The 18,808-nt window shown below is 35.5% G+C and overlaps 2 protein-coding genes across 2 annotated transcripts; both read right to left on the reverse strand.

Moving 5' to 3' along the window:
* Window positions 1–372: 372 nt before the first annotated feature.
* On the reverse strand, window positions 373–1,054 carry LOC101895659 (ADP-ribosylation factor-like protein 2-binding protein). Its single transcript, XM_005182290.3, has 2 exons — window positions 676–1,054; window positions 373–610 (listed from the first exon to the last, which is right to left on the reverse strand). The coding sequence occupies exons 1-2, from the start codon at window positions 972–974 to the stop codon at window positions 433–435; spliced, it is 477 nt and encodes a 158-aa protein (XP_005182347.2). The 5' UTR covers window positions 975–1,054; the 3' UTR covers window positions 373–432.
* Window positions 1,055–3,017: 1,963 nt separating this feature from the next.
* On the reverse strand, window positions 3,018–7,126 carry LOC101893526 (uncharacterized protein C18orf19 homolog A). Its single transcript, XM_005182276.4, has 3 exons — window positions 6,467–7,126; window positions 3,975–4,120; window positions 3,018–3,899 (listed from the first exon to the last, which is right to left on the reverse strand). Exons 1-3 carry the CDS (start codon window positions 6,988–6,990, stop codon window positions 3,742–3,744), a joined length of 828 nt encoding a protein of 275 aa, XP_005182333.2. The 5' UTR covers window positions 6,991–7,126; the 3' UTR covers window positions 3,018–3,741.
* Between the last annotated feature and the right edge of the window lie 11,682 nt (window positions 7,127–18,808).

The following is an 18,808-nucleotide window of genomic DNA, read 5'->3' on the forward strand; positions in this document are numbered from 1 at the left end:
TATTTTCCTCTAGAAAAATTCCCCTTGCAAAAATAAAGAAAGTTTGCAATGAAAAATGAGGATTAACTCTAGTAAAAACAGGCGGATTTTTTTTTAATTTTGTCCTGAATTAGATATTCTTATCTTGATTACGAGATATTCGGATATTTGACCCAAAGGACCGAGTCCCAAGACCCGATATAGATCCGGATCTAATAAACGAAATATTGAACCAACATAGGTTACACAAGGTGCGAAAAAGACCCATTCCCGTTGCCACGATTGGAGGAATTGTCTCTCGAGGAAAATACCCCATTAGGAATTTCCGAGAAGAATTCTATACGTCCGGTTATTCATGATTGGGCTGAGCATAAATAAACAAAACAAATCGTATTTAAAATGAAATATATACATGTTTTAAATTTATTTTAATACTGCACTCCTCTTCCTTTATCATCTCAGCGGTGTTGTTATCAATATATCAAACTCCAAATTTGGCACATGTCCTTCCTTTCTACTGCGATAATCCAACATTAGATCTTTAAAAGTTTGAAAATCACTAAATGACTGCAACAATTCGAATATTTCGGAGTCACCAAAGCCATAGGGATCCTGGTGCGAATCATATGAGCTGTCAAATAATTGCAATACATTTATTTCTCTTTCTTCTATAGAAAACGTAAAAATGTTTCGTACCTTAATTCCTCCACAAATTTCTCCATATTGAAATCGTCCATTCTATGCTGCAATTCCTGCATAATGTGACTCTCAAATTTGTTACTATATTCCTCAAATATATCCATATATTCTAATTTGTTTTCTTCGCCGGTCTCAAAACAATTCCAATGTTGTTCTAAAAATTCCTCTTGCATTTGTTGAAATTCCTCGCTGAGCACAATGTCTTCGATGTGTCCAATAACTTCATCGAAAAATTCACTACCCCGTGTAATGCCAACAATTTCAATATTTGTGGCATGTTCTGTGGGAGAATCCATTTAATTTTTTGTTTTTTTTTTTTTTTTTTAATTAAATTTCTATTAAAAACTTGACGTGTGGCAGTATTGATTATTTTTATAAAAAAAAATGACAGTTGGTTCGTTTGGGGTTGCCTTGGCAACGGCTTGTGGAGTTGATACACCCTACACCGTAATGTGGTAAAAGGGTATTATGCCTTCGGGCAGTTGTTTCTAACATTCAAAATACAAAAAGAAAATTGACCCATTGTTACCTTTTTTTTAATTGTTTAATTTTTAAGGCATTTTTTCTCCGACTAAGTCGTGGATATTTTAAAGAATATTTTTCAACCACCAACAAAACCAAATTTGTTAATCTTTAAAAGAGTATTTTCCAACGACTAACAGACCCAAAGGGTGGGAACATTTCTCAATGACCACCAGTCGAAAAATCGCGAATTTTAGAATAGTTTCTACAAAATACAGGGTGAGATAAAAAAACTGCAACAAAGTCAAACGCCATAATTGTTACATTTTTTAATTTTATTGAATGAATTTCGGAAATAGCATCAAATTTTAGAATAACTTTAGATTTGTTTGAATTGGTCACTTTCGGCACGAATTATGGCCTTCAAACGGCCAATGAAACCGTCACACGCTGCCTGAATATTGCTCTACGGTACTTTGACCCAATTCCGGCGAAGCGCTTGCTTGAGGTGATCAACACTTTGGTATTTTTTAGTGCCAACCTTATTTTCCAAAACACTCAAGACAAAATAGTCCAACGGATTGGTATCCGGAGATTTTGGTGGCCATTGTGCGCTGGAAATGAAGCGAGGAACCTCATTTGTAACCATTCTTGGGTGGCGCGTGTTGAGTGCAATGGTTCTGGGTCCTATTGGAATGTCCAAGGTCTGCGGCCAAAATGTTTGCGTGCCCAAGGCTTTAATACACCCTCCAGAGTATTTTCGCGATAATATTTGGAATTTATTCTGATGCCACGGTCAATTAATACGAGCGAAGAGCGACCATCGGCTGTTATGGCGGGCCACACCATCACCATGGCCGGCGCTTGAGTTCTGATGGCCAACCGAAGGTGCACATTTTCAGCTGACCTCTTTGGCAAGTAAACACGATCATTTTGTTTGTTAGCAAACTGCTGGATAACGAACGTTTTCTCAAATTCGGCCACTTTCGGCCAAGCGTCGCTTCGCTTCATTAACTCTTCTGAGTCTATTTTTTTTTCTGTTGCGGTGTAAGTTCTTGCACTTTTTGGAATTTCAATGGCTTTACCCAGAGCCCATTTTTCAATATTTGCCGAATGGAATATTGTGATATGTTCAGCTCGTCGGCCACTGCGATGTGGGTTTCGATCAAGTCGCTTCTTTACTTTTCGAACTATTTCTGCTGATGTTGCTGTTTTCCCTCGTCCACTTCCTTGACGTCGGCCCTCGCAACCAATATCACGGTATCGAGCCAAATATAAAGAAATCACCCTATCACGCCTGAATTACATCACGAATAACTTTTTTTCTGGAAAATTCTCACCAGAATGCTTTTGTACGCTTTTTAACCAATATGGTGTCGGATGAATGACTTAGAAATGACATCAGTCTGAAATTGGTTGCAGTTTTTTCATCTCACCCTGTATGTTGAACATGAATTGGTTCCAAATTTATCCTGTTGTGGTAATCCACATTTAAGCAGTGTTACTTCAGAAACAAATATCCTTGAAGAAGGATAAGTAAAAGTTTTTGAAGATCGTCAAATCATAGAGAGATTTATACGAAGGAAAATCTGCTAAAAAAAGATCCTTAAGAATATATTCAAAAGATGTAAGACATACCTTTATAGGGTAGTGGCATTTCAAAGGTATTTTGACATCTTTTAGACAGGGTTTTTTTATGGCTATGAAACCTTTCAAATGGTCCACAGAAAGAAAATCATTCAAATAGCCTTTTACAGATAGAATACCTTTAAAAGGATCCTTCACATATGGAAGTTACTTCCTCATACCTTACTTTTTACTAACATTCTAAAAATTATAACAATGTCGATCATAAATAAATTAAAAAACAACTTGAATTAGTGCTTGAAGATAATAATATTTAATATTATTTCTTTTTTTATTATTATTATCGTGGACATCATTTCCAATGACAAATATATTTATATTCCAATTAAAAGTTAACTTAAAACATATCTAAGATTATGTTGCTAAATTTCTTTGTTGTTTATAAAACATTAACAAGGCTAAATATAGATTTTGGTAGTTTGTTTTTCTTTTTTTTTTCTGTTATAAACTTTCATTTCTCAAAAAAAAACATTCAAACATAGAATCTCTGTTTGTATGCAAAGCTTTAAAAACAATATAAAAATAAAAGCTATACAATAAATTCTATGTCCGAGAATCATCGTGGTAAGTGTTCGTTCATATAGGAAAATTAGAACATCACAAGCACAAGAAGAAAGTAAATGAAAGGTGCAGGACATAACAAAAAAATACATGATTTCCAAAGAATATTAATTAGAAACTAAAATAATAGCTTCATCAAAAAACACAAAGACAGGCCATAGAAATAGGAAGGAAGGTGTCTAACATTCCTTGGAAATATAAAAGTAATTTTTCTTTTAAATATAGATGGGTATAAAAAACAAAAACTATTCGGTTTGTCGGTTATGCTCGTCATCAACATCATCGCTTTACATTTTCCTCTCAATCTCTTTAGTCTGATTTTCTTTTAGACACCACAAACGTTGGCAATTTGTCTCCAGCATTGCCTTTCAATTTGCAGTGTTGCGTTAAAAATCATTTTTTGTCATGCGTTTCATCTTGCTCAGCTGTGGCCTTATCTGCAGCACGTTGAGCTTTCTTGTCTTCATACATTTGAATAATCTCAGCTTTGGTTGGCATTGGTTTAATATAACCAGCCTGTACAAGATATTTAATGGAGACAGTGGTACCACCTGTAAAATAGATTGGAAGTTTATTGAAATGCTGTTAAGCTGGGGGTGTGTGTGTGTGTGTTACAGTAAACTTACCAAGCGTGACGGCATAGCGCAATGGTGTTGCTACCTTATAGCATAGATATGCCACAGCCCAATGACCCAAACTTGAGCCTTGCACCTTTTCGATTATTGTTTCGCTCAAATGTAAATATTGTAGAATGGCGGGAACATCAACGCCACTGAAAAATGGAAGGAAAAAGAGTTATTTAATATTTTTTTTAATAAAAATAATAGCAGCCTGTTTAAGGACAGATCAAAGGATCTAATTTCTGTTGAATTATTGAAGAAAAGTAAAGAAGTTAGATCGAAAGTCAAATATGAGAAAGAAATTGGGAAAAATATTGCAAGGGATGAGATGAAAAAACTGCAACCAATTTCAGACTGCTGTCATTTCTAAGCCACTCGTCCGACAGCTGTTAAAATTATTCAAATGACAGCTCATTATATTGTTTACAAGCGTACAAAAGCATTCAGGTGAGAATTTTCCAGAAAAAAAGTTATTCGTGATGGAATTCAAGCGTGATAGTGTGATTTCTTTATATTTGGCTGGAAAACCGCAAGTAGCTATCGTTAGAGCACTCCATCATTTAAATGTGAATAAATCTTTTGAGTCTCGTACCATCGCTCGTTACCGTGATACTGGAGCGTAGCCCGACGTCAAGGAAGTGAACGGAAGAAAACAGCAACATCAGCAGAAATGGTTCGAAAAGTAAAGAAGCGACTTGATCGAAACCCGCGTCGCAGTGGCCGAAAAATGGGTCGTGAGCTGAATATATCGCAATATTCCATGCGGCAAATGTTGAAAAAATTAGCTCGGGGTAGGTAAAGCCATTGAAATTCCAAAAAGTGCAAGAACTTACACCGCAACATAAAGAAAATAGACTCAAAAGAGCTAACGAGTTGCTTCATTTGGCCGAAAGTGGTGAACTGCCAAATTTGGTTTTCTCCGATGAGAAAACATTCGTCGTCCAGCAGTTTGTAAACAAACAAAATGATCGTGTTTACTTGCCAAAGAGGTCAGCTGAAAATGTGCACCTTCGGTTGGCAACCAGGACTCAAGCGCTGGCCATGGTGATGGTGTGGGCCGCCATAACAGCCGATGTTCGCTATCCGGTCGTATTAATCGAACGTGGCATCAGAATAAATGCCGAATATTATCGGGAAAATATACTGGAGGTTGTATTAAAACCTTGGACATTCCAACAGGACTCAGCAGCATCGCAATAAGCACGCGCCACCCAAGAATGGTTACAAAATGAGATTCCTCGCTTAATTTCCAGCGCAATAATGGCCACCAAAATCTCCGGATACCAATCCTTTGGACTGTTGTGTCTGGAGTATTTTGGAAAGTGTCGATCACCTCAAGCAAGCGCTTCGCCGGGAATGGGCTAAAATACCGCAGAGCAACATTTGGGCAGCGTGTGACGGTTTCATTGGCCGTTTGAAGGCCATAATTCGTGCCAAAGGTGACCAATTCGAACAAAACTAAACGTATTCTAAAATTTGATGTTATTTTGCTTTCGTTCAATAAAATTTAAAAAAAAATGTTAAAATTAAGGGGTTTGACTTTGTTGTAGGTTTTTATCTCACCCTGTAATGTATTCCCCTGAAGCAGTCTTGACAAAAATTATAGGCACAATTTAACGTCAGGGAATACTTAGTAGAGCCATGGACAATATTGACTACACACCACCAATCATGTATTTTTCTCAGCCTTATGTTCTTTTTACCCATACTTAAGTTCTGAATCGGGAATAATTTTACCCGGGAAATGCTTTCTGATGTCTAAAATAATTTATGTTCAATTATTGAGCAAAATTTAAATTTGGTCTTAAACTTGGCTGCATTTTGGATTTGGTGGTTCCAAAAATTGTTGAAAATGCGGACGAACACCTTGTAGTGGTCATGTCAAAAATGATAGGTTAATATATACGCCTTGGAAAACACCTTCTATCAGCCTTATGTACTTTACCCATGCTTAAGTTCTGAATTGGCAATAATTTCAAACTGAAAATCTACCATCGTCAAAATCAAACCTATCCACAATGTATATTGCCTTCCTGATTAGTTTAGGACATTTTTTAGATATTGGATTTGGTGAGGAGCTAAGAGATTCCTTAAATAAATCTCTTTCCATATTCCTTTAGGGTATGATACGTTCGTTGTCTGCCCATCGAAATACTGTGTTGTTGCATTCTTTTCATTTTCATAACTTTGTTTACATTTTCACTTCCTATCATATTCGTCGTTATTGTTGTTGTTCGCCACACTTAGATATTGATATTTATAGATCAAAACAATGCAATACTGGTATTTTCGAGAACTTCAATGAGAATACAATTTATGGTCAACGACATACGATAAGCTATGCAACAACAAAACAAAACCTACGCCTGTACTATTGCGCATTAAACCAAACTGAGCTGCAACGATTTTGAAATTTAAATAGGCCTAAGAAATTGTTGGGTAACTCAAATTTGACCCCAATTGCTTGGGTAAACAAATGTGACAAAGTACAAACTTACCTTTGTGACAGATAATAGAAACCTCCCAACCAACCAGCTGATGTAACAACATGCACCGGAATCAAGACATACCAATATTTTTTATACATCAATTTGAATTTGGCAAACAAACCCAATTTAGATGCTTCACCGAAGAGTACATCATTGACATCGGCCGATGCTACAGCTGATTTGGTGTCGGATTTATTGGTTTGATCTGGTGTCTGTTTTGTGCTAAATAGCCGCCTAGTTGGAGTTGTGCTCCACAATTGATATTGTGATGACAACAAAAGACCACAATTTAGTTGTTGTTTCTGCTGCTGCTGCTGCTCCCAACGTTGACTGCTGCCGGTTAATGTTACCGCTGATGTTGTTGTTGTTATTGTTCTTGTTGCGTCGTTACGTATAAATACAGCTGCCGCGGAACCGTGATGAAATGCACGTTTTAGATGGCACATTTGTTCTTGTTTTAAGGGATTCTGTACGATATTGATGCTGCTATTTGTTGCCTTGAAGGCATTGCTCAATAACCGTATAGTATTCATATTTTCTGTGATCTTACTGCAGCCGATACCTTCTTATTTGAAATTCTTGTGGGTCGTCGTATTTTTCTTGCTTGCTATTACATTATTTTTCTCTTTGGCTAGGAGTACGTGCTAGACAGTGTAGAGGGACATGTAGGTCGACTATCGGCTTATTCGATTTAAAGCGCCAGAAATCGATAAGTTGGCAAAATATTTTATAGAAATTACTTAAAATATAATGTTCTTTTTTTATTAAATGTTATTTTCAAAAGGGTTAAAAAATTATAAACTAAGTTACCTCGTTGCTATGAAAGTCCGTGTAGACTTGTTGCTTTCCATAAATTCATTTATTTTTTTTTGCAACTACATGTCCCTACTCCAAAAACGCACAGTGCTGGGCCTCAATTCTTGTTCTATGAAAATGTGAAATGAAAACTTTTATAAAGGAAGGAAATGTCAAATGAAAAATTTTATAAAGGAAATATATTTCATTTCATATTTTCATAGAACAAGAATCCAGCCCCTGTTCATAGAATTTCTAATAAAAACGATACTTTGTCTATGAAAATCGATAGAACCGCCATAAAAATAGTACTGTACAAACATAACAAGTTATTTGTTGCAATTAAGGGTGGCCGTTACCAAAATTTATTGTTTTGAAAATAAAAACAAGAACTTTTAAAATATATGATTGGGAGAAATGTACGAGCCATCCATTAAAGATTTTAACTAGTTTGTCATTAAATTTATATATTGAAAATTTTGGATCACATATTGATTGAATTTTGATCCTAGGAACAGATTTTGTTTCATCTTCTGCGATTTTTTTTTCATTTTATAATTGAGATAAAATTTCAAATACATGAATCTTGCAGGTTCTGGAACAGAGCAAATATTGTTAGGGGTTTGAAATTTTCGGCATTTGTACATTATGAAATCAAATTGTAACAGAAGAACGCGGGTCGTAGTATAGTAAAAATAATAGAAAAATAGGAATTGATTTTAAAAATATTTGAAAATTATACATAAGTTTCAAGATAAAAATGGGTTGCCATTAGTGATTTGCAAATAAGATGACTTCGACTTTTATGGGTAATACATTTTACAATTTCGAGATAAAACAATATTGTACTTCTATATTGTATTCAACTTTGCGGGATAACCCCATGTTTAGTGGTTGTTTCGCAATAAAATAATTTTGAGGAAAAGTGTAAAATAAACGAAACTAAACCGCTTTTTTGACTGGCTTCTTCGAAATAGAACAAAGGAGCGTAGGGCCAAAATCGAACTAAAGGTGGGAATACATAAGCGCTTATCTTGCTGGCATAAGTCATCGGCTGGCTTCTTCGGAAATTAACAAAGGAGCTTAGGGCCAAAATCGAACTAAGTCAACCTAAAACTCCTTTGTTCATCTACGAAGAAGCGATGACTTAAGACAGCCAAATATACCCTTTATGTATTTCCACCCTTAGTCTATCTAAAACTCCTTTGCTCCTCCCCGAAGAAGTCAGCCAAAAGACGTTTTATGTAACCTTGGTAGAAGAATACAGGTAGTCGAATCCACCCAGCCGTTGGGACAATGAACTGTCAAACCGATTTTGGAAATGTTAAAAGTGCTGAATGAAAATTTAAATTAAATTTAAAAATTATTGAAAATTTCGTATCGTAACAAAATCCGATTTGGGTTGTATAAGAAAGCATATAAAAATATACTTATTTTTGTCCAGACATTTGACATATCAATGTTCCCAAACGTTGATGCCTCTACCTGTATTCTTCTACCATGCCTTAATTATTGCATGTTGCTAAAGACTCCAGTATAGGGTCGCATTTTTTCTAGTGCCATTGAAGTTGAAGCGAATTTCTGCTAGTTTCAAGCGATTAAGCAAATCAGCTGCGGCAATACTTCTTTCGCCAATTGTCTTGTAATCTTAAAGTTTTTTATCTTTATTGGATTTTCCCCATACAATCTGTACAATCTTCCATAAACCACTGTAATTCTCTAGCATTGAAGAATTCCAATAAATATCATGTAAATAATCATTTTTCATCTCTTTTCGTGACTGCAATTACAATTCTGATATAAAACACATGTTTTGTTTTTGCAAAGACGCTGAGTAGGCAACCATTTTCCGGATGTGTACAAATTATATTTCAAAAAAAAAAAAAGAGAAAAAACAACGAAATACTTACAAGTTCTTTATGCGTTGTTTTTAGGATAGTTTTCTTTTCCCAGAATTGTGTGGTAAATCTTAAGTTTCATTATGTGTAAATATAATGTGTGTAAGTGTGTATGTAAATACTGTAACAACGTGTCGATGCACTTTTGAGTATTAATATTTAAGTCATATACCAGAAGATGAAATGTTTCACAAGATGTTTTTTTTTTTTTTTTTTTTTTTTGTAGGAGAGAGCTGGAGTGAAATGAATTTATTCTTCAACCTTTTTATTCATACATTACATACATTAAATATTGCCGTGTCTATCAAAAGACTAAAGGTGAGAGTACATAATTTTTTTTTTTTACTGGCTAAAGTCATCGGCTGTCTTCTTCGGAAAAAGAACAAAGGAGTTTTATGTTTTGCATCAGACAATAATGGTTTTGCATATGTGCTGTCACATTTGTTATTCATGTGTATTTCCGTTTATATGTCAAAATTGCCATTTTACATATAACTTATAATTCTTTCTATCACACGCTTGCATATGTTTTTTTTATTCCCTTTGGTTATATCGTGATTATATGTATTTTCTAAAAAAATTATACTTTATGGATCACTTTTTATCGCAAATTTAATTTTATATATTTTCACATAACAAACAAACGATAATTTTCATTGAATTATATTTTTCAAATGAAAATAGGGCTCTCTGTGATCGAAAAAGTACAAAAATGAGATGAAAAAACTGCAACCAACTTCAGACTGCTGTCATTTCTAAGCCACTCGTCAGACAACTGTTAAAATTGTTCCAGTGACAGCTGATTATATTGTTTACAAGCGTACAAAAGTATTTTGGTGAGCATTATCCAGAAAAAAAGTTATTCGTGATGGAATTCAAGCGTGATAGTGTGATTTCTTGATATTTGGCTGGAAAACCACTCCAGCATTTAAATGCGAATAAATCTTTTGTGTTACGTGTCTCCACCGCTCGTTACCGTGATACTGGTAGCGTAGCCCGACGTCAAGGAAGTGGACGGAAGAAAACAGCAACATCAGCAGAAATGGTTCGAAAATTAAAAAAGCGACTTGATCAAAACCGGCGTCGCAGTGGCCGAAGAATTGCTCGTGAGCTGAACATATCCAATATTCCATTCGGCAAATATTGAAAAATGAGTGCAAGAACTTACACCGCAACAGAAAGAAAAATAGACTCAAAAGAGCTAAAGAGTTGCTTCGCTTGGCCGAAAGTGGTGGACTGCCGAATTTGGTTTTCTCCGATGAGAAAACATTCGTTGTCCGGCAGTTTGTAAACAAACAAAATGATCGTGTTTACTTGCCAAAGAGATCAGCTGAAAATATGCACCCTCGGTTGGCCACCAGAACTCAAGCGCCGGCCATGGTGATGGTGTGGTGTGGTGTTAGTCCACCGTGGCATCAGAACAAATGCCGAATATTATCGCAAAAATATTCTGGAGGCCACAGACCTTGGGCATTCCAACAGGACTCAGCACGCGCCACCCTAGAATGGTTACAAAATGAGGTTCCTCCTTTCATTTGCAGCTTACAATGGCCAGTATTTTGGAAAGCAACATTGGCACGAAAAAATACCAAAGTGTCGATCACCTCAAGCAAGCGCTTCGCCGGGAATTGGCCAAAATACAGCAGAGCAATATTCGGGCAGAGTGTGATGGTTTCATTGGCCGTTTGAAGGCCATAATTTGTGCCAAAGATGACCAATTCGAACAAATCTAAACTTATTCTAAAATTTGATGCTATTTCCGACATTTTTTTCTTTCATTCAATTAAATTTACAAATTATGGCGTTTGACTTTGTTGCAGTTTTTATCTCACCCTGTATGCCTTTTTTTTATTTCCAAAAATACATTATATTTTATAAACGATTATAGATTGTGTAACAGTGAATTTGAAAATATACATTTTGACAGATGTTGTCAAATGTATAATTAAAAAAAATGTAAACATATGGTTGCACGTGTTTTGTGGTTACCTTTTTAATTCTACCATGCTTTTAGGGTCTAAGGCTGGAAATACATAAAGAGCATATTTCGTTGGCTTAAGCCACAGGCTGGCTTCTTCGTAGATGATCAAAAGAGTTTTAGTTGACTTAGTTCGATTTTGGGCCTAGGCTCCTTTGTTCATTTCCGAAGAAGCCAGCCGATGACTTAAGCCAGCCAGATAAGCGCTTTATGTATTTCCAGCTTAAGTACATAAGAAGCTTGAAGTCATGGCTAGGCATATTTTGTGACATTTCATAAAGGGATTACAGAGCCGCACTAAAATCCTGCCGTCGTTTTCCATTATAATTTGACATTAATATGCCTAGCCATGACTTCAAGCTTGTTATGTACTTGCACCTTTACTATTAAAAAAAGTGCAATATCACAGCAATAATTTGTAATTTTGTTAGAACAATGCACAGACCGTAAAAATTACGAACCTTTAACGGGTTTTAAATTTCGAACCTTTAACGGGTTTTAAATTTCGAATAACATAGACAGCCTACTACTACTACTTTTGCAGAAATACTAGATGTGGTACCACTTTGAGTGATGCAATGCACCCCCCAAATTTTAATCTTCCGACTGGCATTTCTTTGCAAATAATATCTGTTTAATAACAACAAAAAATAATTTTATTCCTTCAACAAAATACAATGAAACACTGCCGACAGCTTTTGGGGTACATTGAAATTTCACTTGTTCTAGGTTCACACAAAGTGGAAATTCTAAATGAAAATGTTTAATAAAACAAAATTCAAAACAAATACCTAAACGAAAGCTAACCTTAAGAAAAAAACACCGGACATTTGCCATTAACCCATTTGTGTATGCATTGTAAAACAAACAAACAAACAAAAACAAGATACATTTTATTTTTGCCATATTCATTTTTTTCCTATGTTTCCGTACATAAATTTTCCCAATTTAAAAATATACAAAACAAATAGATTGCCGATTTTATTTAGAATAGGTCTGTGATTTCACACTCCATCCAAAAGACCATTTGCCGCTGGATGTTTATTTTCGAAAATATAATTTCCCTGATACCATTTATTTACTTAAACATTTCGCTGGGTCGTTTCATCGTCTCTGTTGGTGTGTTGATGCTGATGATGATGGTATTTTTGAGTGGTTTTTTTTTTGTGTGTTTCTTTTTGTTTATAATTTCGTTTGAGGAACCAGAAAAAAAACGGCAGTTGGACAGGTTCAGGTGTGATTGTTTTTGTTATTTTAGTCTTATCAAATCAGTCAATCAATTAAATTACAATTGGTAGGTCATAAATAAGATGTCCAATATACTCTGTTTAGAGGAGAATAGAAATGATAGTTGTTGTAAGACTACAAGTGGGAACAAATTTATCATGTCTCATACCGACGGCTGATAATATATTGGGTTATAAAGGACAATTTACTATTTACCATTGAGCCGTGAAATTAACCATTCACAGTGAATGAATTACATCGATAGCAAACGATTGCAATTTAATAAGTAAGTAAGTAAGTAATCGATTTATTGAGACTAATTTCATTTCGATAACAAGATATGTACAGAGAATGATTAGCTTAATTTAGAACTATTATTGTCTTATTCTAACACGTATGTATTGTGAGATGCTACTTGCAAAAGAGACATGTTAAAGTTATATATGTATAGAAACATGTACGAAAATGATTAAAGGCTTGCTCCCGGCCTGAACATTTGCTGACAGCGCTTCTGACGGCTGTCAAATAAATATTCTCTTAAAACTAAATAACAAAAACAATTCGAATGTGTCTGCTTTGCAATGGTAAACAGAGCGTTTACAATTATAAACATAAACAATAGTAAATAAATATAATAAATGAGTGATTAAAGTGTATATAGTAAAATAAGATAAATCACAGCGAATTCCAATTAAGCATAATTTGGATATTATAAAATATAAAAATTAATTTATCACAGTTATAACGAATTCTCACATGTGGAGACAACTCTAAGTTTTAAAAAAATATTTTTTTTGATTGTTAACCCCTATGGGTACCTGGTGTAGCTTTTATATAAAAATGTGGTGTTGTATTGCCTGGAACGGGCTCTATGTTTTCATTCAAGATTCCAATTGTTGACAGATACTGCGACGATGACCAAGAAATGTTTTTATCTCTGTCATAGATTTCATTCATCAATACGTTGTCGTGGTTGGGGAGTTTCTCAACGAATCTCTTTTGGATGTTTAGGGCGTATAGACAGATTGGTTCTATTCCTGAATTGCTATATATGTAAGTATTGGATAACATTTTCGTGGGATTTTTATATTTCTTATTTATGCATTTCCGTAGGATTTTTCGTTCGAAGATCTCCAATTCCTTCATGACCGATGGCGAGATGGAAAACCAAATTGGAAATCCATACAGCAGAATTGGACGAATGGCTGCCTTGTATAGTAGGAGTTTAGTCTTTTGTGGTAAGTACTTATTGTTAAATAAAAATGAAAATTGTCCAACTACTTTATTCGCTCTTTCTATGGTAGAACGAACGTGTGAATTAAATTTAAGCAGCATACTAAATGTTACTCCAAGGTACTGCATGTTTGCTTTAAAAGGGATTTCCACACCTTCTAACGCCGTTCGTAGCAGCTTACTTTCCGGTACCACATGTTTTGGACATTTTCCCGATGCGTTCCTTATGCAGATAGCTTGAGACTTGGCAGCATTAATGCATATACCCCATTTTTTATAATATTGGTGTATTATAAATAAGTGCTCCTCTACGTGACGTAGTGCATACTCCGGTGAAGCATTATGTGCATAAATTAGACAATCGTCAGCATAGAGAATTGCTTTTGAATGAGATGTTGAGTGAGGAAAGTCATTTAGAAATGTGTTGAACAGAAAAGGTGCTAAGACACTCCCTTGAGGAACCCCACTGTTAACTGAACCTTGGATTGACTTGTCGTTTCTTATTTGTACAAAGAATTTACGATCGGAAAGGTAATTTTGTATTATTTTGATTAAAAATGGGTCCACACCCAGTTCAATGAGTTTATATACAATTGCTTTGTGGCACACGGAGTCAAAGGCTTTTTCTATGTCCAAGGATATGGCTACAGTACTGATACGGTTTTTCAAATTTGCTGTAGTGTCGTTGTGGAACTTTAAAAGCGCGTGCTGTGTTGAATGCTTTCGTTGGAAACCAAATTGAAAGTTAGATATATGATTTGTAATGAACTCATTTTCTATTTTTTCTTTTAGGACATGTTCAAAGATTTTACCGAGATTTGATAAGAGAGAGATCGGACGATAATCAGCAACACTTTCGCTATTGGCCTTTTTTTGGACTGGAACAATTTTTGCTAGCTTCCACATTTTGGGAAAGTAGCCATTATTGATGGAGTTATTACAAATGCATGTTATAATTCGCAGAGCAGTTTCAGGAAATTTGCGCATAACAAAGTTTGAGATTCCATCAACTCCACTTGACTTTTTATTATTGGCCTTTTGCATAATTTCTTTGATTTTTTCAGGATTGGCGAAATGGTAATTATCTGTATTTGATATTGAGTTGAACTGTCTGTCGAATGAATATATACTTGGAGATATGGATGTGAGACAAGAAGAAATTCTAGATTGAAGAATATCCGTTGGAAGTCCAGTTATAGTTTCTTGAAAGGAAGACGTATAGTACTGGTGGAAATGATTTGCAATTTCAGAATTATTAAAAACAGTGGTGTTATTGACCTGCAATTGCTGGCAGAACGGGGATTTCTTTCTGCCGCTGAACTTATAAATCTCTTTAAAAGCAGATGGGCCAGGTTTAATATCTTGAAGACGATTGTTGAATGTGTCAGCTTGTTCGATGCTTATTGATTCTTTTATTACTACTTTCAGAAGCTGAATTTGTTTGGATAATATGCGGTAATCGCTGCTCATTCTATTTCCTGTTCTATGAAATATCTTTTTTAATTCTTTCTGCCATTGATGTTTTACTTTGTAAAGCCGTTTGGATCTCTCAGAGAGAGGAAAGAGGCCGTTGTTGATTGTGATTATCTGTGAGTGGGCATCGTGGATTGAGTTGAAACAGCTGTTGAAGGAGTCAACTAATCCATCAATATCTTCATTACTAAGATTAGTTTCTGCTGAAGGTAAGATGTGTTGAGAAGCGTTTTCAAGATCCCTACGGAAGTTCTCCCAATTTGTATTTTTGTAGGAAATATATGAAGGAGGAGCATTTAAAATCAAGTCGGTACAATCCATTTTTATTGACATTTTTAACGGGAAATGGTCCGAAAATGATGGTAATGAGGAAATTACGAAGTTTGGTGTTATGTTGTCCAGCAGATTGGAGCTGACAAGAAAATGATCCAAATAGGAAGGGCCATTCGGATATGACGGTGACACATCGCATACTCGAACTACGTCTAATATGTTTGTTTGCAGCCAAGCTTTCAAAGATTTTCCGTTGGTATTCTCTGCAGAGTCACCCCAGTCTGGGTTTCTTGAATTTAAATCCCCACCAAAAATAAAGCCGTCATAACTTGCACACACTTGCATGAGTTTATCTAGATCAGTTTCCAGCTGCTGAGCAGGATAATTGCAAGGGACGTATAATGATCCCAACGCGATTTTTTTTCGAACTGAATTTTGTAGACATTCAATTTGAATCATGCATGTTTTTACGCCGACATCACTGATAACAATTTTTGTGTGCAATATGGACTTTTTTATTAAAACGGCTACGCCAATGGGTGAGTTATCATTAACAATATCATATCCATCTATTCTAACTTTCCTGCTTCTTCGTAGGTGGCACTCTTGGATAAATCCCACATCGATGTTATTGGCCGAAAGCGTTCTTTGCAGGTCTATTTGTCTACTTTTGTCATTAATAGATCTAACATTGAATGTCAATAAATTAAACATTCTATGGATCATATTGCTGCTTGACTTTTTTAAGAATTCTAAGGAATTCTACTCTGGCTTTTGATTTTTCCATGTTTTTAAAATCTTTTAAAAATATAGAAATTTCTTGTTCAAGTGACATTTGTTCAGGTTCCAAAAAGTAATCAGCAAGTTTTAAGAAATCTGTCACTATTGGTGGTTTCTGAATGGTTGAGTTGTTTTCATTCTGTCTAAAATGACTAGCAAACGGTTTGTGTGGCGATGTATATGCCATACTAACGGCTTTAACATTTCTGATAGCTGTGGCTTTTTCTTCCTGCATTTTACTTATTTGAGTCTTTTTAGATGTAATATATTTTTTGTAAATTGGGCAACCCTTAAAATTCGCCGGGTGTCCAAAAGCTTGGCAATTTACGCAATATGGATCTGAAGATTCAGATCGTACTCTCTGGCAATTACCAGGCTCGTGGAGTTTGTCGCATTTAACGCATTTGAATTCAGAGTTGCAGTTACGCGAGATATGACCCCACCTCTGGCACCTGTGGCATTGGGTCTCGCTGTCTTTTCTGTTGGGTTTTTCCCAGTATACGTCCTGGTACCAAATGCTTTCAATGTGATTAACATCTCCAGGTTTCTTTCCTGGCAACAATGACACTAAGAATAAACCTGTGTCAACTCCCTTTTTAACCGAAAGGGGAGTGGTGAAGTTTGTGACTGATGCCACAGTGTTTGGGACAAGTAAGTCTAACTCGGCTTTAATTTCATTTCCGTCCTTGTAACAATAAAGGCCCCTCAAAATTAAGCCAACCTGTTTTAATTCCTTTGGAGTAAATGAATACGAGTGAATACCTTTCTCTCTCAAGAGGGACATCATTGAAGTGTGCACCTTGTGGTCAGCAAAGTACAACTTGCTTTTGTTTTTGTTGACATTTTTCACTTTAAACCCAGATTCTGGGACAGATTCTTTGAGAGTATCAACTAGTGTTTTAATGTTGACGTTAAATACAAAAATGGGGGGACACCATTTTGTTTTTGGTTGTGGCTGTGGTTTTCCTTTTGGCGGGTTTGGTTTGATTTGTGTTTCATTGACAGTAGAGGAACCTTGTATATTGACATCAGCTAATACACTAAGGATGCCAAATCTGTTTTGGTCTAGAGGTTCGTGGTTAGTCAATTTTTCTTTCAGTTCAGAAATGTCGATGTTTAATGGTGAAATCTCGTTGTCAATTCGCATTCGTTTGCGTTCTTTTGCATTGACTAGGTTTGTTGTTGTTTTACCTGGCTGTGCCAAAAAATCAGTGTTGTTGGAAGTTGACGCCACCTCTTCCACCACGTCAAACTCCATATCTGGTAAAGATGTAGGCATCATTCATGCACAGGAGATGCAATTCTGATGCCCTAATGTTGAAATTTCAAAAAATTAATTTAATTTAAAATTTGATTTATTTTCCGCTTTAAAACAATGCGTCTGATTTGTTTAAGGGTTACCAGCTCTGCAATTTAATAATAAAAACAAGTATATCCCCAAACAATGTTCGATTATTTAAATATATTTTGACTTCTAGATATGTGATAATTTTTAAAAAATGTTAAAATATGCGAGGGATGCCAGATATAGTCGTCCGAAGTATTCCACGTTGTTACTTCATCTAATACAGATAAAAATATTGGCATGGGAAAAATTACAAGAAAATCGAACATTTATATCCAATTTTATGCGAAATCATAAACTTCATATTCATCGCAGGTTTCCGGTTGTGAGAAATATTTGAAAATAGCAAACAGATAAAAGTATTTAAAATTGGGACCCTTGGGGATTCGGAGACATATATCATCTTCACACAAGATCTTGTGTTAGGAAAAATGTTTGTATGTGTGAAATTTGAAGAGAATTGAATGCTCTCTTCGCTTTCTTTAAGCGTTTTGTTTTTTAAAATCTTGAATCCTATGTGGGGGAGGGATCAGAACAAATGATCCGATCTCTACCATCTTTATAACAGATCTTGTGTTGATGGAAATATTGAGATGTGCCAAGTCTGAATGGGATCGGATGTTAATTTCACGTTTTATAAGCTTCATGGATATTCAAAATTATGACCGTTTGGGGGGAATTCCCAGAAAGAGTGGAGCGATATATCACATCTTCACAGCAGATCTTGTGTTAGTAGAAAAAATGGGATGTGTGAAATATGAAGAGTACCAAATGCTTATTTCGGATTTTATGATCGTTTTGCTTATTCAAAACTTTGACCCTTTGGGGGGAGGTACAATAAGGAATGGTCCGATCTCCACCATCTTTACAGCAGACCTTGTGTAGATAGAAATATTGAGATGTGCCAAGTCTGAATGAAAGCGGGCGTTAATTTCGCTTCATGGATACTCTAAATGTTGACCCATTGTGGGGGATGTACCAGAAGGAATGGACCGATATATTGCATCTTCACACCAGACCTAGGTTTAACAAACGTGGAGTAATCCAACACAATTGGACACTTACATCGCATTTTATAAGAGTTATAATTATTCAAAATTTTGACCCTTTGTGAGGGAGGTACTCGATTGAGTGGACCGATATTGTCCATTTTCGCAGCTGACGTAGCATTGATGCAAATATTAGGATTTGCAAAGTTGAAGCCAAATCGGATTATTCTATCTCGTTCTGTTTTTTTTTTAATTTCGTCGTTTTGTGAGGGTGGTACGAGAAGGAGTGAACCAATATTGAAAGGAGTGAACCATGTATCAAGTTTGAACCAAATCGGACGGACAACGCAAGGTCAACTC

This window comes from Musca domestica, unplaced genomic scaffold, assembly GCF_030504385.1.
Source record: "Musca domestica strain aabys unplaced genomic scaffold, Musca_domestica.polishedcontigs.V.1.1 2, whole genome shotgun sequence".
NCBI classification, from domain to species: domain Eukaryota; kingdom Metazoa; phylum Arthropoda; class Insecta; order Diptera; family Muscidae; genus Musca; species Musca domestica.